The following is a 27,730-nucleotide window of genomic DNA, read 5'->3' as shown; positions in this document are numbered from 1 at the left end:
TAACATACATTTTATCTCAGATTAGCATCCACATGAATAAAACAATGACAATCATATTATCATTTTATCTAAATTGATAAGCTTTTTTTAAGCGCAGCTCAGACTAGGAGAGGAAGACCCAGCACAATGGGCCAATCAGCTGTGCTACAAGGCTTACGTACTAACCAGGAACATGCCGATAAGCAGGAGGGATGTAAGGCCAGCCAAAGACTGTTCGAATATCGTCTAGTTTAGCAGGAACCAGTCAAGATTCGAACGGAGTATGAGCAGGCTGAATCGATCAATTTGGATACAACCAACCTGCCGGATTTTACTTGCGAATATCGCTAGCGGCTGCTATAGCTGCTAGCAATAATCACGGTCTTCTCCTGCGGGCACAACTTCCCCCCCCTTCGGGAGCAGACAAAGTCTCGGCAGGGGGGATTCTCGTCAGCACTGTCTATGTTGATGGGGAATCGTGCAAATTCCTTTCCTGCAACCTGTGGTTGTAGGAAAGAAATTCTTTAATTCCTTAATGACAGAGGGATGAGCTCATCAGCATGTGTTTTCTAATTTATTGTTCAATCACAGGCTTAGAGAGGGGCAAGTCTTGTAAATGTGACAAAGCTGCAGTACAGAAAATTAAGGTTTTCTGTCCTGCCAGAGAAGAATGCGCTTTATAGCGGAGCTGTGTAAATCTCAGAGCTGAATGAGCAAAAATACAAAGATTCAGGCAGGTAAAACAGCTCTCAATAAGTGCATTTCATCTGTGTATTTAGCGGTTTGCCTGGTGTTCATTTTTAAAAGTATCTGGACACCAGATCTAGTTTATGCATCTAAATTATAGTAACAGTTTTACCTTCCATAGTGCTGTAGATTTCCAGGCATCTCAGGACGTATGGGAGAATCTCTTCCAGCTAGCTAAAAAGTTAAATAATCATTCAAAGCAGACACATGTTGCAAAAAATGCAGTAATAAAACAAATTAATCTGACAGAGTGCATAAAACACAGAACTGAATAAACCAAGTATAACACCACTTGTAGCACTAGAGTATTAAATGCGAGTGGAATTAAACAGGACTCATCCCAAAAAATATTACACATTTACCTAGCCCCAAAATGGAGAATATGTCGGGTGGTTAGCATCAGTGCAGTTACATTATAGGCAGAAAGGAATGTTTAACCATTTGGTGCATAAACATGTAAATTGTGGCCACTCACAAAATGCATTTTTATGATTATGAAACGGTGAGAAAGCAGTGCACCTCCAGCACAAGCTGTATCTCACGCAGAAATTATATGGGGACAGGTTTTGAATAAATAGGCAGATATCCTGATCTGCATACATTTAAAAACTCGTCAACTGATAATATATTAAAAGGAACATGGTACACCTGTATTTAGGTTGTAACTTGTAACATATTGCTAAGGACCGAACACCCTCACCCTCAGAGCCCCCCTTTGTGACAGTGGGCAGGGGTTCCTCCCCCCCCAACAACTACTGTTTAATATCAGCGCAGATATGTGGGGCTCTGCCTGCATAGAAGCATCATTCATTCACAGTGAATGAATAGACTACAAGCCCCATTTTCCACCGCGACAGGCAGGTTGTGGTTTTCAATGGACTACAGGTGCCTGATCAGCATACTCATAGTCTTTTGAATATTCCTCCAGTTTTCTAGCATGCACATTGCTACAGGCAGAAAGCTGGAGGGAGAGTTCAGGAGACCAATATTGCACCTACGATTCACTGATTGCGGGTGCAATACTTTGCAGGCTCCTGTGTACAAAAAAATAAAATAAAAAAAATACTAAATGCACATTTTTTTACCTGCAAAAATATGTCTATTTATTAATATTTAAAGGTGAATTTAGCTTCAAAGTCAGCATAACAGCTAGACAACTAGCATTTTCAGGAAGAAGTCCGCAATGGTAACCCCAATATCTCTCATGACAGGTTTACTGTAAGGTCTGCTAGGTCCCTGTTTGTTCTTACCTCTGGCTCGATGTATCTGGGGAAGAGTGATGTAGTGAGATATTTGTACAATATTCTCATGTCTTCTTGTTCCAGACCACTCCTGCAACAGAAAACACTTATTAGAAAAAAAGTCTCATTACAGCGTGAAAGTACCAGTACCCAGAAAAATGGAAAACTGTGGCAGTCCAGCGATTAATACTTATACTAGAGCTGCACGATTCTGGCTAAAATGAGAATCACGTTTTTTTTGCTTAGAAGATAGATCACGATTCTCTCACGATTCTCGCGGCGTAACATCATCTTTCACATTAAAACAAAAAAAAAATTGGGCTAACTTTACTGTTTCGTTTTTTTTTTTTTTTTAATTCATTGAAGTGTATTTTTTTCCAAAAAAACTGCGTTTGAAAGACCACTGGGCAAATACAGTGTGACATAAAATATTGCAGCAATTGACATTTTATTCCCTAGGGTCTCTGCTAAAATATATATAATGTTTGGGGGTTCCAAGTAATTTTCTAGCAAAAAATACTGATTTTAACTTAAGAAACAAGTGTCAGAAAAAGATTTAGACTTTAAGTGGTTAAACTTCCTGCATTTACACATTGTTAAAAACTTGGCAGACTGCCTGTATTTTTTCTTTATACACAGAAGTTTATCCCTTTGATCTAAGAAGGAAGCGTTAGTTACAATGTTTCATGTTAAAAACTTGGCATGTTTTCTTCTGACAGCTGAGTGAGCAGATAAGTCTCTCCACTTGTTATATGAAAGAATCGGCAAACTCTGCAATAGAGATCGTCAGGGGGGTTGAATCAAGATCACAATTTTTTAACGATTAATTTTGCAGCTCTAGCTTATACTTTTCCATTAAGACTTTAGGATGGCTATAAAAACAAACATTCTAAAATGCTCAAGAGACGCTCTCGGCTATGAAGCCAGGGCTTTTTCTGACATACCTACAGGGGGATAACAAGCATTTTTGGTGGTTGGAGACACAGGTTATTGTACCTTGACATTATCCAGCTAGTTTAAAAACCGCCACCTAAGTGGAGCTGATCTCAGAAGAAGAAAGTATGAAAAGTACTCTTGTATCCATTAGCTTTCATTTAGACGTGTGGTTGGGGGGACAGCAAAAATGCACGGGTGGGACTTGTTTTTGCCACCTGCCAACCGCGATTCGAACGTGGATCAAGCCTTAGAGAAAAGGGAGATTTAGATGCATGTCTAAATCTAACCTTAGTCATGTATGGTATCAGAATCAGCCAGTGAAGCAGCCAATTCTATGGTGCAGTATTGAATCTGAAGTTCGGGTAGATATTATTAAAATGAATGCAGTTACCGTAAGTATTCATTAAAATGGCTTAAAGTGATTGTAAAGTCAGAAGGTTTTTTATCCTAAAGCCTTTTGTGTGCAGCAGCCCCTCTAATACTTACCTGAGCTCTATCTAGATCCAGCGATGTTGCACAAGAAACTCGGCTGTCCGGGACTCCCCCTCCTCATTGGCTGAGACAGCAGCAAGGTGCCATTGGCTCCCGCTGCTGTCAATCAAAAAGTCAGTCAGCCAATGAAGAGAGAAAGGCTGGGCAGGTCCGTGTCTGAATGGACATACACAGCTGCGGTTCAGGTGCCCCAGCTGCTTGCTGTGGGGGCACTCAACATGAGGGAAGGGCAAGGAGCACCGAAGAGGGACCGAAGAAGAGGAGGATCTGGGCTGCTCTGTGCAAATCCACTGCACAGAGCAGGTAAGTATAACAGGTTTTTTTTTTTTTTTTTTTTTTTTTTAGAGAAAAATAACAAACATGAGACTTTACAACCACCATAAAATCAAGTTATTTGTTGTTTTTTTTATGCAACTAGTTGAAGTACCTAAACTTATCTTAGTATCAGCCTCCTGAAACCAGAAGTAATAGGATTTTTATAACAGCTTACCTGTAAAATGCTTTTCTTTGAAGTACATCACAGGACACAGAGCCATAGTAGTTACTATGTGGGTTATAGGCCACCTTCAAGTGATGGACACTGGCACACCCTAAGGCAGGAGTCCACTCCCTATATAGCCCCTCCCACTACTGGGAGTAACTCAGTTTTTGTAGCAAAGCAATACACGTGTATACCAGAGAGAAGGGGAGGACCTCTGTGTCTCGTGATGTACTTAAAAGAAAAGGATTTTACAGGTAAGCTGTTATAAAAATCCTATTTTCTTAATCGTACATTACGGGACACAGAGCCATAGTACTTACTATGTGGGGTGTCCCAGAGCAATGCCAACTGAAGGGAGACACAACAAAATTAGGGCACCATGAGACTAGAGGACTTATACTGCTGTTTGCAGTACACTGCACCCGAAGGCAATGTCCTCAATGCCCTTTTACATCTACTTGATAGAATCTGGTAAATGTATGGACAGAAGACCAAGTTGCAGCCTTGCAGATTTGAGCCATGGAGGCTTGGTGATGCACTGCCCAGGAAGCACTAACAGCACTAGTGGAGTGCGCTTTAATTTGAAAAGGTGGAATTTTCCTCTTTAAACCATAAGCTTGAACAATAAATTGTCGAATCCATTTAGAAATAGTAGATTTCAATGCTGCCTGTCCTCTTTTAGGACCTTCAGGCAACACAAACAAAACATCCGTTTTCCAAATCTGAGCAGTCGCCTTCAAGTAGACTTTGACAGGTCTCACGACATCAAGAGAATGTAGTGATTTTTCTTCCACAGAACAGGGTTCTGGGAAAAATTAAGGCAGAACAATATCCTGATTTAAATGAAAACCTGATACTACCTTTGGTAAAAAATTGGGATGAGGACACAATACAACCTTATCCTTGTGAATAATTAAATATGGCTCTTTACAAGAAAGAGCAGCCAGTTCTGATACTCTTCTTGCAGAAGATATGGCTACCAGAAAAACTAGATTCCTTGTCAGGAGGACCAAGGGAATAGGTCGTATCGGCTCAAAAGGCTGTTTCTGTAATGCCGACAGAACTAAATTTAAGTCCCAAGGGTTCAGGGGTGACCTAACCAGAGGATTAACCCGAGTTACCCCCCGAATATAGCTACGAACCAAAGACTGTGAAACAAGTGGTCGTTGAAATAATACCGACAAGGTCGAAACCTGGCCTTTGATAGTACTCAAGGCCAGCTTCATTTCTAACCCCATCTGCAGAAAGTCAAGGATTCACACCAGGAGACATGCCTTTCAGACTCTATAATATATGACTCTGGAGGCCGGCTTCCTTGCATTAACCAAGGTAGACACCACTGAACCTGACAGCCCACGCTTCTTCAGAATGTGGGTCTCAATAGCCAAACCGTTAAATTTAGCGTTTGTAAGGTACGATGGAATACCGGACCTTGCGAGAGAAGGGCTGGACGTGGTGGTAGGGTCCATGGGACCCCTACCGCCATCTTTACAATCTCTGCATACCAAGATCTCCTGGGCCACAAGAATCACAGACTTCCCTTCCTGCTTGATCCTGCAAAGAAGTCGTGGAAGCAACAGAACAGGATGGAATGCATAAATCAGTGAAAACTGATTCCACGGGAATACCAAGGCATCTGTCCAGCATGCCAGCAGATCTTTTGTTCTTGACACAAAGTTGAAGATCTTTTTGTTGAACCTGGATGCAAACAGATCCATGTTCGGAATTCTCCATTTTGACATATTGTCAGAAAGATGTCGGGGTGAAGAGACCATTCTCCCGGGAACAACTGCTGGCAACTCAAGTAGTCCGCCTCCCAGTTCTCTATTCCTGGAATGAAGACTGCCGATAGGCAAGGTATATTGTTTTCTGGCCAAGTTAGGATATGATTCACCTCTCTCTGGGCCGCACGACTTCTCGTGCCCCCTTGGTGATTGATATAGGCCACTGCTGTGGCACTGTCGGATTGGATCCTGACAGGACAATTCCGTAGCTTGAACGTCCAGGCCCTCAGGGCCAGGCATGCTGCCCGAATCTCTAGAATATTGATGGGCAAGGTCATTTCTGAACTGGACCATTTCCCTTGGACAGTCGCTTTTTCCAGGACTGCTCCCCAACCTGAAAAGCTGGCATCTGTTGTTACCACCTTCCAGGTAACTGGTAGGAAGGATTTTGCCTTCTGCAGATTCTTGGCTATCAACCATCAACTGAGACTTTGGAGCACCTTTGGAGACAAACGCATTGGGAAGTCTAGAGCTTGGACCTTCTTGTTCCAAGCTGATAGGATACTGTTTTGCAGTAGTCTTGAAAGAAATTGAGCATAAGGAACGGCCTCGAATGAAGCCACCATCTTTCCCAACAATCTCATGCACAGTCGAATAGAAGGATTCTACTTTGCCTTGACCACCTGAATCAGTTCCCTTATGGCACTGATCTTTTCCTGGGGCAAGAACACCCTCTTCTGAGCTGTATCTATGATCAGACCCAAGTATTCCAATCTCCTTGATGGTTTTAAGGAAGATTTTTCTAGGTTGAGAATCCAACCTAGGTATTCCAGGTAGCTGACTGTGGTGACCAAACTCTGGTCTAAGAGGGCTACCGACTGGTCTATCAAGAGCAGATAGTCTATGTAAACTAGAATAGTTATACCTTGAGCCCTTAATCTGGCTAGAGGAGGAGCCAGGATCGAAAGGCAGAGCTACAAACTGAAAATGAAGATTTTCTATCTCGAAGTGTAGATATTTCTGGTGAGCGGGGAAAAATAGGTACATGGAGGTAAGCATCCTTGATGTCGATTGACGCTAGAAGTTCTCCACCTTGTAGAATGGAGACTACTGATCGGATTGACTCCATGCGAAAAGAGCGGATAATCAAAAAACGGTTTAGATCTTTGAGATCTAGAATGGGTCTGACATCCCCATTTGGTTTTGGCACCGTGAAAAGGTTTGATTAAAACCCCAATCCCTGCTCTTTCATGGGGACCACCGATATCACCTTTTGAGACAAAAGATGGTCCAGTGCTTGAAAGAGAGACTTCTTTTTCCCTGGATCCTTGGGAACGTTTGATCTGAGAAAACGAGGAGATGGGGACTCTCAGAACTCTAGTTTGTACCCCAGAGTTATTGAGGAAGCCACCCATTTGTCTCGACACTCTTCCTGCCAGATCCTTGAGTACTGCAGAAGTCTTCCCCCCATTTGAGCGAGCGGGGGGCGCCCCTTCATAAGGAGGCCTTAGTACTTGGTTTTATAGATTTATTTCCCAAGACCTTTTTTGTCCCTGGGGTTGACCCTGAGGTTTACCTCTTGAACTTGATGGTGGAGGCCGTCGAGACTGCCTGGAGGCTGATCCCCTGGCACTGGAAAAGAAGCTTGTTTAAATGAAATACGCTTACTCCTTTTCCTAACTGGCAGAGGGGAACTCTTCCCATTAGAAATTGGATGTATTTATCCAGATCATCCCCAAACAGCCGTTCACCGCGAAAGGGAAAACTAGCCAGGAGCTTTTTGCATGGCGCTTCGGCTGACCAATTTTCCAACCATAGTATTCTACACATATGCACCAGCCCAATCGTAAGGCGTGAGGCCTGGAGAATAGAATCTCTCATAGCGTCTATTGCAAAACATAATGCCCCTGGTAGCTTGGCCAACTCTTGGGTCTGTTGATCAGGAATAATCTTGAGCACCTGTTTAAACTGGACTCTCAAGGATTGACATACACCAAATGCTGCCTGCGCAGGCTGAGTTACTGAACCTGCCGTTGGATAATTAAGCATTTGAGCATTGTCTACCGGACAAGTTAAACTTTTATTGACAGAGGATATGGCAGCATCAATTGCTGGAATTTCCCATTTTTTATTCAATTTTTCCTCCATAGGATAAAGTGTTGAAAACTTTTTAGGAGGATAAAATAGGATTTTTACAAAAGCTTACCTGTAAAATCCTTTTCTTTTGAAGTACATCACAGGACACAGATCCATAGTAGTTACAGGTCACCTTCAGGTGCTGGACACTGGCACACCCTAAACAGGAAGTTGTCGCCCTATAGAACCCCTCCCATACCGGGAGTACCTCAGTTTTGTAGCAAAGCAATACACGTGTATACTAGAAAGAGGGGCAGGACCTCTATGTCCTGTGATGTACTTCAAAAGAAAAGGATTTTACAGCTGTAAAAAATAACAGCTGTTATAAAAATCCTATTTTATTTAATGGTACATCACGGGACACAGAGCCATAGTAGTTACTATGTGGGATGTCCCATAGCAATGCCAACTGAGGGGAGGAAGACACAGAATTAGGGCAACATGAGACTAGAAGAGTTATACTGCTGCCTGCAGTACACTACGCTCCAAAGGCGATATCCTCATGCCTTTTTACATTCACCTGATAGAATCTGGTAAATGTATGTATTGAAGATCAAGTTGTGGCCTTGCAGATTTAAGCCATGGAGGCTTAGTGATGCACTGCCCACGGAGCACTAATAGCCCTAGAGTAGTGCATTTGTGTTGACTCCCAGGGATGATGTTCTTCTGTAGTAGGGTCATGGTGGCGCCAGTATCACGTAGGCCATTGGCTACCTTTCCATTAACCTGGACAGTCTGCCTGTTGTCCTGGTTAGCTGTTTGTACTGGATCAGCCGCGTGCAGGACCCCCCAATGTTCTTCCTCCTCAACGCAGTCAGCCGCAGGCATGGGTGTGCGGGGATTCCCCCCTGCTGGCTTTCTCCACGAATGGGACTGCCTGGCTGGATTCAACGGACAGTCTGGCTTTTGTGCCCTAGCTGTTTACACCCGAAACACCCGATGGGTTGTGAGTAGTCCTGGGAGTTGAACCTGGGCTGCTGAGAATAAGTGCCCACTGGAGGTGGTGCTGTAGGGTGGTATGACTGTGGTTGATAGGCACCAGCTGGAGGGTGTGCCGCTGATCGATAATCCACCCGAGCTGTTGTCTTGACCACATGGTTATCCAGTTTGCGGGCGTCTGTGTATTCGTCCATCAGGCGAGCTGCTTTAGGCAAGGTGAAAGGTTTTCGGTCCCAGACCCACTCTCTGACTACTGGGGACAGCTTGTCAAAGAAGTGCTCCAGCAGGAACAGCTGCAGCACCTCTTCCCCGGATACTGCTTGGCATCCAGCGACCCAGTGGGATGCCGTGCCGTGTAGGCAGCATGCCCACTCGGTATATCAGTCTCCAGTCTGCTTGCTCGTCTCTCGGAACCGCCTCCGGTGTGACGGCATACCTGGCCAAAAATGCTTCTTTTACCAGCCCATAGTTCATAATCTCCTCATCTGGGATGGCCCTAAACGCTTCACTGGCCCGGCCGGCCAATTTCCCAGACAAAATGGTAACCCTTTCCTCTGTGGGCACCCGGTGTAGGGCACATTGCCGTTCAAAATCGGCAAGGTACTCATCAATCTCCCCTTCTGTTTCAATGAAATTTGTATCCATTTCGACTAGTTCTGCGATAGTGTCCCTCTTCTTACGATTGTTGGCCGGTCGGCCCCAGTTCTCCAGTAAATCCTTGAGGGTAGAGCGCTTTAGCCGTTCATACTGTGCTTCCATTGGCCTGTGTCCTCTTGTAGATGTCCTTCTGGGTGGGAATCATACCGCTGCTTCCCACCAATTATAACGACACCCCGAGTATGAAAGGGGTTAAAGCCCCCCCAAGTATGAGACGAGGCTCTGTACGGAGGGTCAAACAGGAATCAGACTCTTTCTTATTAGAACCAGAATACAGTCTTATATACAGTAGAAGAGGAGGTACCTCCTCCTGCTCATATTACTCTAACAATACAACTGTAACCAGAAACAGAATTAACATGAACTAATTAACTAACCCCTTAAAGCAGCCGATGTGACTCCGTGCCCTCCTGGGCATTGTATAGTTAATCAGGATTTCACTACAGGTCAGACTTGTTGTCACCGAGCTTCACACATTAATATACACACAGAACACCTTCTCACAATAGCAGGAGCTATCTACAATTAACAATACAAACAGTGATCCCCCCCCCCTCCTCAGCCTAGTGGACAACAAACTATAGTATGAGTAGGCTGTCCGGCTCCTACCCAGTTCTAGAAGCCAATGTGATCAGCTCTCTCAACTAACATGCGGAGTTCAGAATCAAACAAACAAAGAATAGTCTTTACATATATCCTGGGAGATATTGTGGATAAATATTACTGTCCCATTTTAAGTAATCCAATCATATTCTAAGGGTTCATTCTTTTCTTAGTCACCCTGCGCCCAACAGTGATTTCCATCACAAAGGGGACCTATCGTGCTTAGCCCCATTCTGCAATGTGATTAAAGCAGCTATTCTCTGCTCCAACCCCAGTATGGTTGAGGAAAAAAACCTCTTCAGTAACAGACAGGGGCTGCAGTGCTGGAAACCAACGGCCCAGATGGCTCACTCTGACCAGCCACTTCAGATCTGCCAGGGGAGGATGCCATTTTTTTAAAGATGGTTCTAGGCTCTTTTGAGCTTGAAGGAGTCCCTCTTGAGCCCTTTTTTGGGGTGTTTCTAGCCCCCCTTCTGACCATAGCTGACGCACAAATGCAGAGGTACTACCAGAAGAAATCGCATCCACTGCTTGAGCAATAGTCCAGCCAATGCCACTGCTATTAACGCTCAGCCTGATGCTATTAGTAAATGTGCCAAGAGAATGCCTGTGCCACCAACCTCTTTACATGCCCCTTTTGCTCGTGTCTCGCCGACATCTGCAGCCAGCAAAAATTGAGCTTTTAAACACACTCCCGCGCTGGACATTGCTGCACGCTAACGCTGCGCTAAGCCCCGCTCCTTCTGTCACATTGCGCCCCCCCTCTCTTTTCAAAAGAGGGTTTTCCAGCGCGAGCGCGGGCCTCCGATACGATGGGAGCGGCGCGTGTGTATGGGGGCTTGGGTGTTGAGGAGGAGTCCTGTGACAAGCCGCCATGCAGGGGCGGTGAAAGAAACGGAGCGGCATCACCGATCGTTTTGGCTTCCCCCATCCAGGGAGAGGGGGAGAGCTTTGTCCAGGTGGGGGGCGATTAGTGGAAGAAAATCCCCCCCAATCTTACCGGAGGTCTGAGCTGCTCGCCAGAGGGAAGCCTGCTGCTTCTGCTGCACAGCGTGATCTTTGAGGAAAGCATGACAAGGTACGTGCTCTATACAGCCCCCCAGTGGTGACTCTTAGGCATGACAACATATACTTTTTTTTTTCCTTTTAAAGGAGTCATTTCATGAGAAAATTTTAAAACTCCTTAGAAACCTCCATTTACCTTTCCCACCGCAGGGATTTCTGTGGTAAAACCAACAGACCCAATCTTCACCCCTCATGGTGGGCTCCATTACAAAACCTTCAGGAACCGGGGACCCTCGGGGAACCCACACTACTGGACCTGTAAAGCACCCCTCCAGTAAAAACTTTATGGCTGAAAACACCAAAGCACTGGATCCCGGGGTCCATCTCTCTAAAAGGAGAAGCCTTACAGGCAAAACCTCGTTTCTTCGGACAGGAGGCCCGGGTACCATTCAATTCGGCCTAGAAAAGACACTTTGAATGGATCCGGTTGCATAGCTTGCCCCAGCAAAAGTAATCTTCCAGTGGAGCTCAGCACAGCACATCTTTACTCGTGACCAACACCTAAGACACTGGCAAAAAAAACTGAGGTACTCCCAGTAGTGGGGAGGGGTTATATAGGGAGTGGACTTCCTGTCTTAGGGTGTGCCAGTTTCCATCACCTGAAGGTGACCTATAAGCCACATAGTAACTACTATGGCTCTGTGTCCCGTGATACACGATTAAGAAACTAAGATTGGGACGGGAAAGGTGATCACTGGCAGTCAATCAGGCACTGCTGCTTGCACATGCGCTTACACTACACATGCTGACAGGAGCAGAGAACAGAAAAATAAGTCATCAGTGTGCAGATGCTCCTTCTCTGGTCAATGAGCAGACTGAGGGCATATCTAATTAAGCTCTGAGTGTGCTTATGTAGAGGCCTGGGTGTTGGCTGTGCTTTCTTGTAGGGGTGTCTGGATCAAAGAATAGCTCACAGAAATTTGACAGTATAACCAGATAGTTTATGGCGAGGTAGGTTTAATCACTTAAAGTGGTTGTTAATGATTATAAGCCTATGACAGCCCCTCTGTTAGAGGCTGGCATAGCACACTGTGTAAGTTGTATTTAAAAATGAGCAGTGTAAATACTAAATATCAGCTGTCTTCAGGCCGGTCACATCACTCAAGGCCGCTTTCCAGCTCTGATAGATGTCTTCTGTGGAAGGGGCCCTGATCTTCCTCTGATGTCAGAGGGAGATCACGGGGCTGCTCGTCTCCTCCGCAGAAGCCACCCATCGGAGCTGGAAAGCGGCTGCGAGTCACGTGACCGGCCTCCAGACAGCTGATATCAGTATTTACAATGCTCGTTTTTAAATACAACTTACACATTATGCTATGCATACCTCTAATAGTGAGGCTAGCACTGACAAATTTAAGATTGTAATATTAAAATAATAGCGGCGGGGCGGGGCCAGACCAGAGACAGACAGAGGACGCTGACAGGGAGCAAGGAGGGGGGGGGGGGGGGGAGAGGAGAGCAGAGAGCAGGCAAACTATCACAGAGGGAGGCACTTTGACCACGGTGATCAGGGCAGAGATGCCCTGGTTATATAAATGCAGTATTTACTGTAGCAGTAAAATGTAATTAAAGTTGTATCAGTGCTCCATGGAAGCCATTGTTTCCATACACTGTAGTGATGATAGCCAACTAGAACAGCTGTATGCTGTTCATAAAAAAAAAAATAGCACTATAATAGTAGAATGTACCTGTAATATAAATCAATGGCCTTGAAGGTACTATTGGCTACAGGTAAGAATTAGGAAAATGAGAAATAGCATGAATGGATAACAATGCAGGTAAAATCTTGGAGGATGTCAGGTTTATTAGTAATTTTAAAAGTGATTCTCAGACAAGGCAAACTACTTGCACATGTATTTATATCTTAATAGAGCATGTAAATGAGACAGTATAGCATGTCTTGTAATGTGAGCAAGATATCTACAATCTGAAACTGAAGCCAGACAACTATAGTACCGAGTGTTAACAAGGAATGGCAGAGCAAAGAGGCTAGCGATGACAGCTTGACCGACAAGGACACAAGGACTGGTTTCCCCAATATTTCCTATTCTAAAAGAAAAGGATGGCCTGGATATCTTACACAACACTGAAGCAGAGATATTTTTTTTATCATATAAAGTATACCGAGACATTAAAGTATATCGAAAGGCAAAACTTTTTTTTACGTTTTGGGTAGAGTGGAGAGGGATTAGAATCCCTGTCAGTTTTTATTGCTGTCTGTATCCATTCACCCTATTTCTCCTGTTTACCATTATCATTGAAAGTGAAAGTAAAACAAAATCCCAAATTTTGGGTTGTCCCCAGAAAACTAACAGAGGGGGAATCTTCCAATGATGACACTAATGCTGGTGACCTGGGGCCCCCCAAGATAATCTCTTAATTTTCAGGCATTTCTTCACTTCCTGTTTTGGCTATGGAACAGGAAGTGAAGGTAAATATCCCCAATGTGACACAGATTGCAAAAATAAACCTTACAGGTGTTATAATCCTCCCTTAGGCTCTGTTCACACTATGGCATTCTGGATAGCCACGATTCTGCCCACAATAACGAATCACCCCAAATTGTGGGATGCTCTTGCAACCCCCAGTTTTTTGTTGTTTTTTTAACACGGATCGCAAGGGTGCCCCGCATTTTTCGGCGATTCAGAATTGTGGGCAGGATCACGGCGATTCTGCCCGCGATCCGGAATGTCATATTGTAAATGAAGCCTTACTCTGTCCAAAATTTAAAAAAAAGTTTTGTCTATAGTTCTACTTAATGTGGAAAGCGGACTAAAGAGAAACTAGAGAGAACACTAGGGTTTACTAATTTCAACTGTTTACCCCACTGGACTTTAAAGTGGTATCAAACCCCCAAAACAAAAATGTAATCTACTGCAGCCCATTCTTAAATTGGTTGTAAAGGCAGAAGGTTTTTTGTCTTAATGCATTCTACGCATTAAGATAAAAAAACCTTCAGTGTGCAGCAGCCCCCCTCAGCCCCTCTAATACTACCTGAGCCCCATCTCTATCCAGTGATGTGCACAAATGCCTCGGCCATCTGGGATCACTCCCTCGCATCACCATTGGCTCCCGCTGCTGTCAAAGTCAATTAGCCAATTAGGATAGAGAGGGGGCGAGGCCAAACCGCAGCTCCGTGTCTGAATGGACACACAGAGCTGCGGCTCAGCTGGGGTGCCCCCATAGCAAGCTGCTTATTGTAGGGGCACTCAACAGGAGGGAGGGACCAGGAGTGCCGAAGTAGAAAGACCCGAGAGGAGGATCCATGCTGCTCTGTGCAAAACCATTACACAGAGCAGGCAAGTATGACTTTTTTTTTTCTTTAAAAATAATAAACATGAGACTACGCTAGCCAATCAAGATGGCCGAAGACTGGTGCCAAGAATAAGCCAGGGAGAAGATGCCGGCACCATCAGGGGACCTTACAGGAGTCTGACTGTTGCAGCATAGGTGGGTATTTTTTGCCTTACTTTCTGCTTTAAAATCGATAGATTTAGTTCCACCTTAAAGTGGAACTTTCGTCGGAAAATTAAGTCCTGCTAGATCACTTCAGGCTGGCACCTTTTGTAGGTATAGCTTTGCAAAACATTAAGGCCCCTTTCACACTTGTGCGACTTGTCCTGCGATTTTGGACTGCAAAGTCGCATGGCGAGTCGTATCCCATGACTTCCAATGAGTACTGTTCATATCAGTGCAACTTCAAGTTGCAGCGACTTCAAAGTAGTCCCTGCACTACTTTGGCCATACTTTGATGCGACTTGAGGTCCACAGACCTCAAGATCACACAGGCATTGCTTTAAGTCGCGTCACATTTGCGCGACTTTCAGGTCGTACAAGTGTGAAAGGGGCCTAAAAATAAGTGATCTGCTACAGTTTACAATTCAGCAATAAACTTTCACCCTGCTCTGCACATGCTCAGTTGCTCTCCATTTTTAGACACTGCTGAGTTTTTAGAGGCAGATCTGCTGACAGCATTAAAGCATAATCAAAGCAGTGGTAAACCCCGCTGGAGGGCTTTGTTTCAGGCTCGGTTCACACTGGAACCGGCTGTGGATTGCACAGGAGCGCTGTGCGTCCCTGTTCCCCGTTTCAGGGACGAATCAGGGCAGAATCTATGCCTGAATTCGGCCCTGAAACGGAGCCAAAGACGCACAGAGTTTCTGTGCAGTGCGCTCCGCAGCCGCAATGGAGATATGTGAACCGGCTCCATAGGGAGCCAGTCACATTCTCCTGCTATGTGAATTGGATGCGGGGAAAACCGCATCTAATTCGCATAGGTGTGAACCCGGCCTCAAGGTGAGCATTTCATAATGTGCTAATATGCTTTGCATACTAGCACATTATGCGATTTTTACTTGCAGGTGTTTTTTTTTTTTTTTTTTACAACATCCGCGGTTTAAAACGTTTTAAAACCCTCCTATACTTTACAGCCAAGGAAGCTGCTTCTGTAATCCAGCCATTTGTTGGTTTGACAGTTTGGTTGAGGACACAAGGACATGTGACTGTTAGCAATCCTGGCATTCCGGGAACGTACCTGTGTTTTTTTAAACGGTTTAATCAATGAATTTAGTTCAGCTTTATGATTTAGCCCTGGTTCACATTGATGCTACCTTGAAATCGTGCCACTTCACTTCAAAGCAGCAAGTCAGCGTGATTTCAGGTGCTACTTGGCTAACATCTGTGCCACTTCATGCACAGATCTCTATGCAAGTCGTACCTGAAACTGCCAAAAATAGTGCAGGAACCTGTTTTTCAAATTGCGGCACCGCAAAGTTGGCGTTGCACCGATTTGAGCGGTTTCATTGCCGACAATAGGGTGCGGCTTGTCATGCATTTTGGAACAGTCAAATCTTATGACAAGTCACATCGGTGTGAACAGGGGCTTACTGCTGTTCATTTCCTAGTCATTAAAAGCCTTGTTTTTAGCAAAAGTATCCAGGATTGTTTTAGTCTGTGTCTCCTGATCACGTCCAGTCTGATTTAAACTTGAATAATCCAGCTGACTCTTTCCTGTGCCAGTTTGAATCTGATTGCCTAGCACAATTCAGCACAGACTGTCTGACAGTTCCTTTAAGACACTTTGGCAAGCCATACATGGAACAAATTTCTTTCCTGCAAACATGGGTTCTCGATTACTCCAGCAACACAGACAGTGTTGACAGGGGAAATGCTCCCGCCAACCACTGTATTCTCCAGGCAGGAGTGGGGGAGCAGGGGAAGCCATCCCCATTGGGAGAGCACAGTGATTATCTGCACCGGCTATACCAGCTGCTAGTGATAATCGTACGTAAAATCCGGTAGGCTGGTTGTACCCAAGTTGATTGATCAACTTGGGTACATTCAGCCTGCCCATACATGGCTCGAATCTTGGCCGGTTCAGCAGGAACCGGCCAAGATTCAAACCATCTATGGCCTGCCTTAGATAAAAAAAGGCCAAAAAGGCATCATGTTTATAACAACTAAATCCCCAGATGTCATATTTTGAAACCAGCAGTCCAGAAGTGAGTTTGTTGCCTGCGGAAAATAACCAGGTTTTAGCTTTCACATAAAACGAGAAAAATCCACTATGGGCCAAAAGTCACATCATGAATGCAAAGCATTCTCTGATTGGACGAAAAGGAGAGGCGTTACAGTGAACCCATGCACTTTCACTTCATCCAATCAGAAGACGCTTTGCATTCAATTAGGGCATGCAAAGCATTCTCTGAATGACACCTGTGCTGGGCGGCCGACCTCCTGTGTTCAGAATGTGCTCAGCTTGGGACTTGGAAGCAAGTGAAGTTTACTGGAGTAGCGGTGTCTACTTCAGCAATTTCCAGCTTCCAGGGGTATTAGCCAAGCTGGAACAACGCAACTATATATAAAATATCCATACCTGGAATTCTTTAAAAAAAAAAAACACACACACACACACACACACACACACACACTCTGTTTTGCAAATACGTGTTTTTTTTTTTAAAAAAACAACTTTTCCTAGTCTACTTATGACAACCATACCTTATAAATGGACTTCCTAAAGTTTAATTCCTTTTGTGCTTAGCAACATTGGTTAATTATTTACTGTTAGCTGTACTGGTAGGGAAACATTGATATTGGATTTGTTAATATCGTAATGTCATCTTTCACAGTATACAAAAGAATTGGGCCAACTTTACTGTTTCGTTTTTTGTTTTTTTTTTAATTCTTTGAAGTGTATTTTTTACCAAAAAATTGCATTTGAAAGACCGGTACGCAAATACAGTGTGACATAAAATATTGCAACGACCGCCATTTTATTCTCTAGGGTCTCTGGAAGAAAATACTGATTTTAACCTGGAAGCAACAAGTGTCAGAAAAAGGTTTAGTGCTTAAAGCGGTTAAACATTTACACACCAAAAAGTTCATCCTTTTGATCTAAAAGAACCAAATGTTGCAATGGGGTTTATTTACTAAAGGCAAATCCACTTTGCATTGCAAGTAAACTTAGGAGTGCAGTCATTTTAGATCTGAGGGGGATATGCAAGGAAAATAAAAAACAGCATTTTTGCTTGTACATGATTGGATGATAAAATCAGCAGAGCTCCCCTCAGATCTACAGCGACTGCACTTCCAAGTGCACTTGCAGTGCAGAGTGGATTTGCCTTTAGTAAATAACACAATAGTTTCCTTTTATCTCAGCACTGAGCAATGTTGATAAACACTAGTGGATGTTTGTTTTTGTTTTTTTGACAGCTGTGAGCGGGCAGAGAACAGCTCTGCACTTGTTACATGAATGAATCGTGGGAAATGCCGGACTAAGATTGTGAGTGGGGCTGAATCGAGATTGCGATTTTTTAAGGATTAATCGTGCAGCTCACAGAGCGTTAAAAGCCTGCCACGTCACACTGGCAGGTTATTGCTTAAAGTGGTTGTGAAGGTAAAAGTTTTTTTTTTCTCTTAATGCATTCTCTGCATAAGCCCAGGTTCACACTCTGGGCTGTGGCAATGAAGCCGTGCGAGTTCAGTTGAACTCACACAATTTCACTCCCGCATGTCAGTCCTGATTTCGGCTGCGATTTCACAGACATCTGCACGGGTTTCTGCACAGACGTCAAAGAAAATCACACCCCGAAATTGCAAAAAGTAGTACAGAAACTACTTTTTGAAAGTGGGGTGGCGCCACAAATGCAGCGTCGCACCAATTAGGACGATGCCATTGCCGGCGATTTGACATGTCAAATCGCACCAATGTGAACCAGGACTTAAGGTAAAAAAAACCTTTAATAGTAGCTCCCCCGCAATACTTACCTGAGCCCAATCTCGATCCAATTGCTGCATGCTTGTTTTGCTGCAGCGAGCCCGAGCCTATGTGGCTACACCAAAAAATGATATCACTTTGTGTGGATGAACTAAAGAAAGGCAGATTCCATCAATGGCTTGTGAGATTTTAGCTTTGCAACAGATACTCTTTAAATGAAATATAGTAAAATTGAATGTCTTCAGACAAGAATGCTGAGGACTGGTAAGTCACACATCTATTTGCTTCCTCTTTTCACACCAAACTTACACCAGGGTCATAAATTATTACTGCAACTCATTCCCTTTCAGAAATAGGACACATGACCTGAAAGGGTGAGCTGGCTACAGTGACAGGTGGCTATTTCTGTCCCCATCACTTATGTATAGAGCTATATACAGACTTACAGCCGGGGCTACCTACTGTGTAATGGCACCACATACAGACATAAAAAAAAAAAAAAAGGTACAAATACTGCCGCGTTAGCCGACTTCCTGGCTGCTTTGCAATCGCTGTGAACCTGAAAACACCCAGCCAAAAAAAAACAGCGATTGCTTGAAAATTATATTAAGCATTAAAGACTCTGCTTGAGTATGTCATCATTTTTACACCGTCATTTTAGCTCCACTTGTGTAGAAGCATTTTATTGACTTGTGTTTGTTATATACAGAAATTCATGGAATAAAGTGGCTACCCAAGGGCAGACAGGCTGGGGAGGTAAAAGAAGTATGCGCTTTTTGATTTTTTTTTAACCCATCATACTTACTACTGTGGGGAGGCGACCCCATTTAATTCTGTATACTAGCATAGTGATTTTGGCAGGCATGCTAATTGCAAACCTGTGGGCTGGCTTCATAATCCTCCCAGCAAGAGAGTTCTGGGCTCAGACTTGGAGACAGCTCTGCCCGGCAGACAGGAAGTTTGGCCAAGGAGGTCGGGAGGGTCCCAGTAGGAGGAGGGTCCCAGTAGGAGACGGCTCCAGGAGAGAGACCGCAGGTCTCGGAGTCTAAGACCCCTTTCACACCGAGGGCATTTTGCAGGCGCTATAGCGTTAAAAATAGCGTCTGCAATCCGCCCTCAAATAGCTGCAGCATTGTCTCCAGTGTGAAAGCCCGAGGGCTTTCACACCGGAGCGCTGCACTGGCAGGACGGGAAAAAAAGTCCTGCCAGCAGCTTCTTTGGATCGGTGAAGGAGCGATGTGTTTACCGCTCCTCCACCGCTGCTCCCCATTGAAATCAATGGGGCAGCGCTGGGATACCGCCGGCAAAACACCACTATTGCAGCGCATTGCGGGTGGTTTTAACCCTTTCTTGGCTGCTAGCGGAAAAAAGTCCTGCCAGCAGCTTCTTTGGATCGGTGAAGGAGCGATGTGTTTACCGCTCCTCCACCGCTGCTCCCCATTGAAATCAATGGGGCAGCGCTGGGATACCGCCGGCAAAACACCACTATTGCAGCGCATTGCGGGTGGTTTTAACCCTTTCTTGGCTGCTAGCGGGGGGTAAAAGCGAAATGCGCCGCTAATCCGACGGTAAAACGCCGCTAAAAATAGCGGCATTTTACCGCCGACGCTATGGGCCCAGTGTGAAAGGGCTCTAAGGCTGCAGGTGGTAACCTATGCATGCACGTCTGTAGCAGGCAAACGTGGCCCACGACTGAACAACATGAAGCAGACAGTGGAGACTGCAGGTGGCAGTTTGAACCCTGGGTAAGCTAGGAGAGAGCTTGACCCAAGAATACAGGTCTGAGGAACAGACCTATGGCCTAGGCGTGAGGCCTGACGCAGCTGTGTTGACAGCAGCTAAGCCAGGAGGCTGAATAACTATGAAGTGTGTATTTATACAATAATGGTGGAACCCCCTGCAAGGGAAGATTACTGTTTAATTTGAACTTTTCATTTACTTTGAATAAAAGTGGGCTGCCATGCCCTTAAAATGCTCTCTGGGCTGACACGTGTTTCTTCAAAACGCATACACCACTTGGGCTGAATCACCCCAATATCTTACATTACCTAGGTGGATGCAGCATCGGATCGATGTTGCATCTGTCCCCCGGCACCTCTACACTAAGAGAAAAGCGATCGAACACCACCGATGGGTCGGTTCTCTCAGCTCCCTGAGCGGAGAGCTGCTGACTTTTAATCTCCTCTCTGCTCCTCCAGGCTCATTGGAGCACTGAGCTGTGGAGCGTCGGGGAGCAGCCATCTCAGGCTGAGACGGGTGTCAGTCCAGGCATCTGAAGGATCCAGATTTTACTGTCGCGATGACATGGTGCCTGGACTGATTCCAGTGACGACAGCAGAGAGCAGACGTTCCCTGCTGAAAATGGGTCACAGGAGTGAAAAAACGAATTGCACTCCTGCGACCCATAGGAGAAGCCCAGACAAACGAGCTCAGGCTGGACTACTTCTTTAAACAGTAACTCCACTTTGGTGCAAAAAAAAAAAAAAAATAGCAAATAAAAAACAAAGTAATATAGCATAAACAATTGTGACTCAAGTCAAATTGTGATTGAATGTTATTAAAAATTACCATTCCTTTTCCATCTGCAGCACTGTTATTTTCTGTAAAATGCAATGCAAGATGGATACCTGGAGGTGTTTTGAACATAGAATGTGTTCAGAACACCCCTCAGAAACATAATTTCCTGCTTATGCGATTGGCTGAGTTTCCCAGAAGTCTACACTAAGATACTAGTCAGATTTCAGACATCCCCTGCAACAAAAATTTCATTTTTGGGGAGATACTCCCAACAGGAAATCATGTTGCAAGTTTCCTCATTAGAGACTGGCAAGTGCAGCAGCTGATTGATGATTATAAAACAACTCCCATTCAGATTAACTCAACACATGGACACAGACAAATACACAGTGATTTCTTAAAAAAAAAAAAAAAAAAAGGTAGGAATCTGCAACTGGTGGGAAGTAGGCTTGGATTTTTTCCTGGGCATTCCCCAGGCTTTGTTGGTATCTGTTTGTAGCCTTCCAATGCCGCTTACTGCGATAGCCAGCTATAAATGAGGGTGGTGGCAAGTTTTTTGTGATTACGTTGGTGTGTGTATTGGTTCAGCAACGCACCAGCACCTTTGTAGCCATTGTGCTACCTGCTGGGTGTTTGGTGTGCTCCTGTACCTTTAAGAAAGGGTTGGGCTGCCCTTCAGTCCACCTGCTCTCATTTACCCATCAGAATGTATGTCCCTCCACTGTGGAGACACTCATATTTTAGTGTTAGGACCACAGATATCAGGGTGCCGTGACGAGGCTCTGTGGCTTACGCATGCGTTTGCAAATGCGTGCGGACTAAACCCCTGTTATTAACGCATACTGTTAGACAGGTTAATTGCTTGTCTGCGAGCTGGTGGTAAGTAGGCTTGGGTTTTTTCCTGGGCATTCCCAGGAAAGGATTTCCCTTCACTTCTTGTCCATTATCCAAAATAGGAAGTGAGAGGAAATTTCTCCAAAGCAAATCAAATCCCTGGATGTTACCAGAACTACAGTCCCCATTGGAAGATTTTCCCCTTAATTTCAGCTCTTTTGACAAACCAAAATCTGGGATTTTTTTCACTTTCACTCTCAATGATTACAGTAAAAAGGACAGATAGAGAGGGTGAATCTTACCCAACCGGGGCATAGACCGCCATAAAAACCCTGACAAGTGTTCTAATCCCTCTCTACTCTATCCAAAAAAAAAAAAAAAGGGTCTGGCCATTCTCTTGCCAGGAAATTATATGAGCTGCTGCAACTTCTAATGCAAGACTGTCGTTCAGGTCAAATAAAAATTGGTTGCTACGTGTACATACACCATATAATCATAAATAAAAAATAATCTGCATATTTGACCTACCATATCAGCTGGTCATTGTACAAGAATGCCGTGTACTTCACAAGACTGAGACTTTCTTCCACCCTGTTAATGAATGACTGGATTTTCAGGTAAGTCATCTTATCTAACGGAAAAAAACTGATGCCACTAAACACATCGAGCAGATCACAAGACTGCATGTGTAATGTCTGTAAATACTGTGGGATGAAGAACACAAATCAAAGTCACTCATGTTGTCCAACAGGTTTTTTAGTTTCTCATTTCAAAATATTTTGTCTATTTACGTGTGCATAACCTTTCTGTACTTATGTCTCCTAAGTTATCTACATTCTTCTTCATAAACCTTTACTATGGAAACCTTTACTTCTTCACTGTCTCCATCCCACATTCTTCTCAATGCATCATCTACTTTGGTCTCTGCCTGGTAGAACTGCTGTCCCCTTTTAGGCTCGATTCACACCTATGCATGTTGCTTTTGAGCGTTTTTGGAGGTTTTTTTTTCATGCTTGCCGCGTTTTTGAGCCGCGTTTTTGCCGCGTTTTTGCCGCGATTTTGCCGCGATTTGCGTTTTGCGTTTTTTTTTTTTTTTTTCATTTTTTTTTACAGTCTTACAAAAAAATTACAAAAAAAAAATAAAAAAAAACGGCAAAAACGCACCAAAAACGCATCAAAAACGCATCAAAAACGCTGCAAAAAAGGTGCACTTGCGTTTTTGATGCTTGTCCATTGAAAACCATTACATGCAAAACGCTGCATTTTGCATGAGAAAAAGTCCCCGACCCTTTCCAAAAACGCGGAGATACAAAAAAGCATTGATGTGAACATGTTCCATAGGAACCCATGTTAAAAAATTCCCGTGCATTTCTGCAAAATGCAAAATGCATCAAAAAACGCGCTAGTGTGAATGGGGCCTAAAGATCCAGAGGTAGTCGGATACCTATATAAACACTTTAATACGTTTTTCTCTGCACATATTAAGCAAAGCTACAGGGTCACTTTGGGAGACTTAAAGCCAAAAGGGGAAGCTCCGATTGTTTGCCTCCTCCTCCCCCCTGCTGCCACATTTGGCACCTTTTGGGGGGGGGGGGGTTGGTACCTGGTTTTGACAGGTACCCAATCCCACTTCCAGCTAACTTCACAGCGGCAAACTCCTCCTTCCGCCGCTGCCGGGCCATTCACAAAGCACAGCACACTTTGCACATGCGCAGTAGGGAATTGAAAAATCGGCTCGGGTGAAGACACCACCAGATTCCTGGACAGGTAAGTGTCCCAATATTAAAAGGTCAGCAGCTACAGTATTTGTAGCTGTTGACTTAATTTTTTCTGAAGGAGCCTGGAGCTCCTCTTTCAGGGGGTTTACTTACCTTCCACTCACTCCACCACTGCACTGATCCACTACACAAACAGGGAAACCGAACCTGTTACTTTCAGATATGGGGGAACAAGAGACACAGCCCCAGCCTCCCACTGTGTGGTGCTTGGTACCCGAGAGGTCAATCACAAGACTCAATTGCTGTCATGTGAGTGCATGAGGGAGCATGCACAGCCTGTGGAAGATTTGATAAGGTCAAAACTGAGCTTGAATTTCTCAGCCCTCCATAATCAAATCAGTGTGGTGGGGATTTCAAAAATGAAAGTATAAAGATAAGGGTCCCTATAGTGGAGTGAACCTTTTATTTTGCCATATGTTCGCCAGGTATAGGTTCACTTTAAGTCATTACAAATCACTACTTGAATTAGTGACAGAAACACATAAATATTTACCCGATGAAAGAATTTCTCTAGTCTGTCTTTTAGCAATATTACTCCACCAGTTTCCATAGACTTGATAAATGTTCCATTAAATAGCTGTACAGGGAAAGAATATAAAATGTACGTTAATTTAGTTATGAGCACCAAATAAAAAAAGAAAAAGAAAAAAAATAAATAAATAAATATATATATATATTTTTTTTTTGCTAAATATCTAGCTAAAACAGAAGCATAAAAATCATTTAAGGTGAGGATAGTCAAATAATTTAAAAAGGCATGTGTACCAAATATGAGGTGTGACAATTTAATTCCCGAAATGGACTGTGAAAAAAAGAAAAAAGAAAAAAAAGTTTGTGCAGAGCATTGTCGTGGTGGAGAATCTATTTGTCAGGCCATGTTGGTTGACCTTTGTACCATTTTCTATGAATTTGTAGGGACGTATCCTCTTGTGATAAAAAAATAAAACAAAACAAAAAAAAAAAACACACACACCAGCATGAGCATATGAGGGTTTGCACTCAGTCCACATTTGGCTGCCCATGTCTTGCGTTGTCATGGACATCTTCCTGCCTCTCCTTAAACTGCCTATGTTATTCAAAAACACTATTTCTTCATGAAATGTTCCACATAAGCCTGTTGTAACAGAGCTTAAACTTTCACTCACACTTTTGCCAATTTTCACACAAAATTTGATGTTAATCCGCTGCTCCAAAATCCTGCCACTCATTTTCTGACAACAGTGCAACACACACATTATTTCTTCTACTATTCCGTAAAGTCAACTGGTCTATGACCCAGGTGAGTGCAAGTTAGAACAAGCTTGAGTGCGCTATGTGACTCACCACCATAGTGCTATGCCGCGGACTTTCCAGGAATTAAATTGTCACATCTCATGTATTATGAAATGCAACACTTTTCATTTTTATTCACAGACTGTAGCCGCCATCCAGCAGCTGTAAAACTGTAAATTTAAAAGTATACTTAAAGTGTCTGTTACCCCACCATTTCAAATTCCTGATATGTGGCTGCTGTACCTTGTACTTGTATGAGAAAGTATCCTGCTCTATTTGTATTGCTTCCGGTGTGTGAAATCCCTGGGTGTTCCTGCTAGTCCCTCTGCTTTCCTATTAAAAACTGACCACACTAGGCAGGAGAGTAAGTATGGTTAGTTCTCTAGCTCTGCTGGGAACACAGGCTGCTCTCCTCCAATCATCAGACTTGTCTTGACACACCTTCCCTGCACAGCCTTTCACTGGGAAGTTCAGTGTGCTGTTGCTTCTCCTCCCACAGCTTTTACGCAGCTGAGAACAGAGGGAATGTGATCACACAAAAAAAAAAAAAAAAAAAAAAAAAGGTATTTGTAATGTTTTTTTTTTTAACCACTTAAGGACCGCCTAACGCCGATTTACGTCGGCAAAGCGGCACGGGCAGGCAAAATCACGTACATGTACGTGATTTGCCTTTCGCGGGTGGGGGGTCCGATCGGACCCCCCCCCGCCGCCCGAGGCGGTCCCGTTCTGTTCCCCGGCGATCCGAGATGAGGGGGAGGCCATCCGTTCGTGGCCCCCCCCTCGCGATCGCCGCCGGCCAATGGGAACACTCCTTTGCTGCTGTATGCTAAACAGCAGCAAAGGAAATGATGTCATCTCCCCTCAGCTCGGTATTCCGTTCCAGCGCCGAGGGGAGAAGACATCAATGTAAGTGCACAACACACACACACACAGTAGAACATGCCAGGCATACAAAACACCCCGATCCCCCCCCCGATCGCCCCCCGATCCCCCCCCAATCACCCCCCCCCCCCTGTCACAAACTGACACCAGCAGGTTTTTTTTTTTTTTTTTTTTCTGATTACTGCATAGTGTCAGTTTGTGACAGTTACAGTGTTGGGACAGTTAGTATTACCCCCCTTTAGGTCTAGGATACCCCCCTAACCCCCCCTAATAAAGTTTTAACCCCTTGATCACCCCCTGTCACCAGTGTTGCTAAGCGATCATTTTTCTGATCGCTGTATTAGTGTCGCTGGTGACGCTAGTTAGGGACGTAAATATTTAGGTTCGCCGTCAGCGTTTTATAGTGTCAGGGACCCCCATATACTATCTAATAAATGTTTTAACCCCTTGATTGCCCCCTAGTTAACCCTTTCACCACTGATCACCGTATAACTGTTACGGTTGACGCTGGTTAGTTTGTTTATTTTTTATAGTGTCAGGGCACCCGCCGTTTATTACCGAATAAAGGTTTAGCCCCCTGATCGCCCGGCGGTGATATGCGTCGCCCCAGGCAGTGTCAGATTAGCGCCAGTACCGCTAACACCCACGCACGCAGCATACGCCTCCCTTAGTGGTATAGTATCTGTACAGATCAATATCTGATCCGATCAGATCTATACTAGTGTCCCCAGCAGTTTAGGGTTCCCAAAAACGCAGTGTTAGCGGGATCAGCCCAGATACCCGCTAGCACCTGCGTTTTGCCCCTCCGCCCGGCCCACCCAAGTGCAGTATCGATCGATCACTGTCACTTACAAAACACTAAACGCATAACTGCAGCGTTCGCAGAGTCAGGCCTGATCCCTGCGATCACTAACAGTTTTTTTGGTAGCATTTTGGTGAACTGGCAAGCAAGCACCAGGCAGCGTCAGGTTAGCGCCAGTAGCGCTAACACCCACGCACGCACCGTACACCTCCCTTAGTGGTATAGTATCTGTACGGATCAATATCTGATCCGATCAGATCTATACTAGCGTCCCCAGCAGTTTAGGGTTCCCAAAAACGCAGTGTTAGCGGGATCAGCCCAGATACCTGCTAGCACCTGCGTTTTGCCCCTCCGCCCGGCCCGGCCCACCCAAGTGCAGTATCGATCGATCACTGTCCCTTACAAAACACTAAACGCATAACTGCAGCGTTCGCAGAGTCAGGCCTGATCCCTGCGATCGCTAACAGTTTTTTTGGTGGCGTTTTGGTGAACTGGCAAGCACCAGCCCCAGGCAGCATCAGGTTAGCGCCAGTACCGCTAACACCCACGCACGCAGCATACGTCTCCCTTAGTGGTATAGTATCTGAACGGATCAATATCTGATCCGATCAGATCTATACTAGCGTCCCCAGCAGTTTAGGGTTCCCAAAAACGCAGTGTTAGCGGGATCAGCCCAGATACCTGCTAGCACCTGTGTTTTGCCCCTCCGCCCGGCCCAGCCCAGCCCACCCAAGTGCAGTATCGATCGATCACTGACACTTACAAAACACTAAACGCATAACTGCAGCGTTCGCAGAGTCAGGCCTGATCCCTGCGATCGCTAACAGTTTTTTTGGTAGCGTTTTGGTGAACTGGCAAGCACCAGCGGCCTAGTACACCCCGGTCGTAGTCAAACCAGCACTGCAGTAACACTTGGTGACGTGGCGAGTCCCATAAGTGCAGTTCAAGCTGGTGAGGTGGCAAGCACAAGTAGTGTCCCGCTGCCACCAAGAAGAGGACAAACAGGCCCGTCGTGCCCATAGTGCCCTTCCTGCTGCATTCGCCAATCTTAATTGGGAACCCACCACTTCTGCAGCACCCGTACTTCCCCCATTCACATCCCCAACCAAATGCAGTCGGCTGCATGAGAGGCATTTTCTTTATGTCCTACCGAGTACCCCTACCCAACGAACCCCCCCCAAAAAAAGATGTCGTGTCTGCAGCAAGCGCGGATATAGGCGTGACACCCGCTATTATTGTCCCTCCTGTCCTGACAATCCTGGTCTTTGCATTGGTGAATGTTTTGAACGCTACCATACACTAGTTGAGTATTAGCGTAGGGTACAGCATTGCACAGACTAGGCACACTTTCACAGGGTCTCCCAAGATGCCATCGCATTTTGAGAGACCCGAACCTGGAACCGGTTACAGTTATAAAAGTTAGTTACAA

General features: G+C 44.7%; 1 protein-coding gene across 2 annotated transcripts in view; it reads right to left on the bottom strand.

Annotated features, from left to right (window-relative positions):
• The window catches only part of CCZ1 (CCZ1 homolog, vacuolar protein trafficking and biogenesis associated), a 108,676-nt gene that overhangs the window by 51,503 nt on the left and 29,443 nt on the right, over window positions 1-27,730 (bottom strand). For both annotated transcript variants that reach the window (XM_073591010.1, XM_073591011.1), the window contains exons 7-10: window positions 23,839-23,922; window positions 22,096-22,271; window positions 1,977-2,058; window positions 839-900 (exon numbers count right to left, since the gene is read on the bottom strand). In XM_073591010.1, the coding sequence (XP_073447111.1) occupies window positions 839-900; window positions 1,977-2,058; window positions 22,096-22,271; window positions 23,839-23,922 (404 nt within the window). The remainder of the gene's footprint in view (window positions 1-838; window positions 901-1,976; window positions 2,059-22,095; window positions 22,272-23,838; window positions 23,923-27,730) is intronic.

The sequence above is a fragment of the Aquarana catesbeiana genome, linkage group LG06 (genome assembly GCF_042186555.1).
Source record: "Aquarana catesbeiana isolate 2022-GZ linkage group LG06, ASM4218655v1, whole genome shotgun sequence".
Taxonomy (NCBI): Eukaryota; Metazoa; Chordata; class Amphibia; order Anura; family Ranidae; genus Aquarana; species Aquarana catesbeiana.
This window is presented reverse-complemented; position numbering and strand designations above follow the sequence as displayed.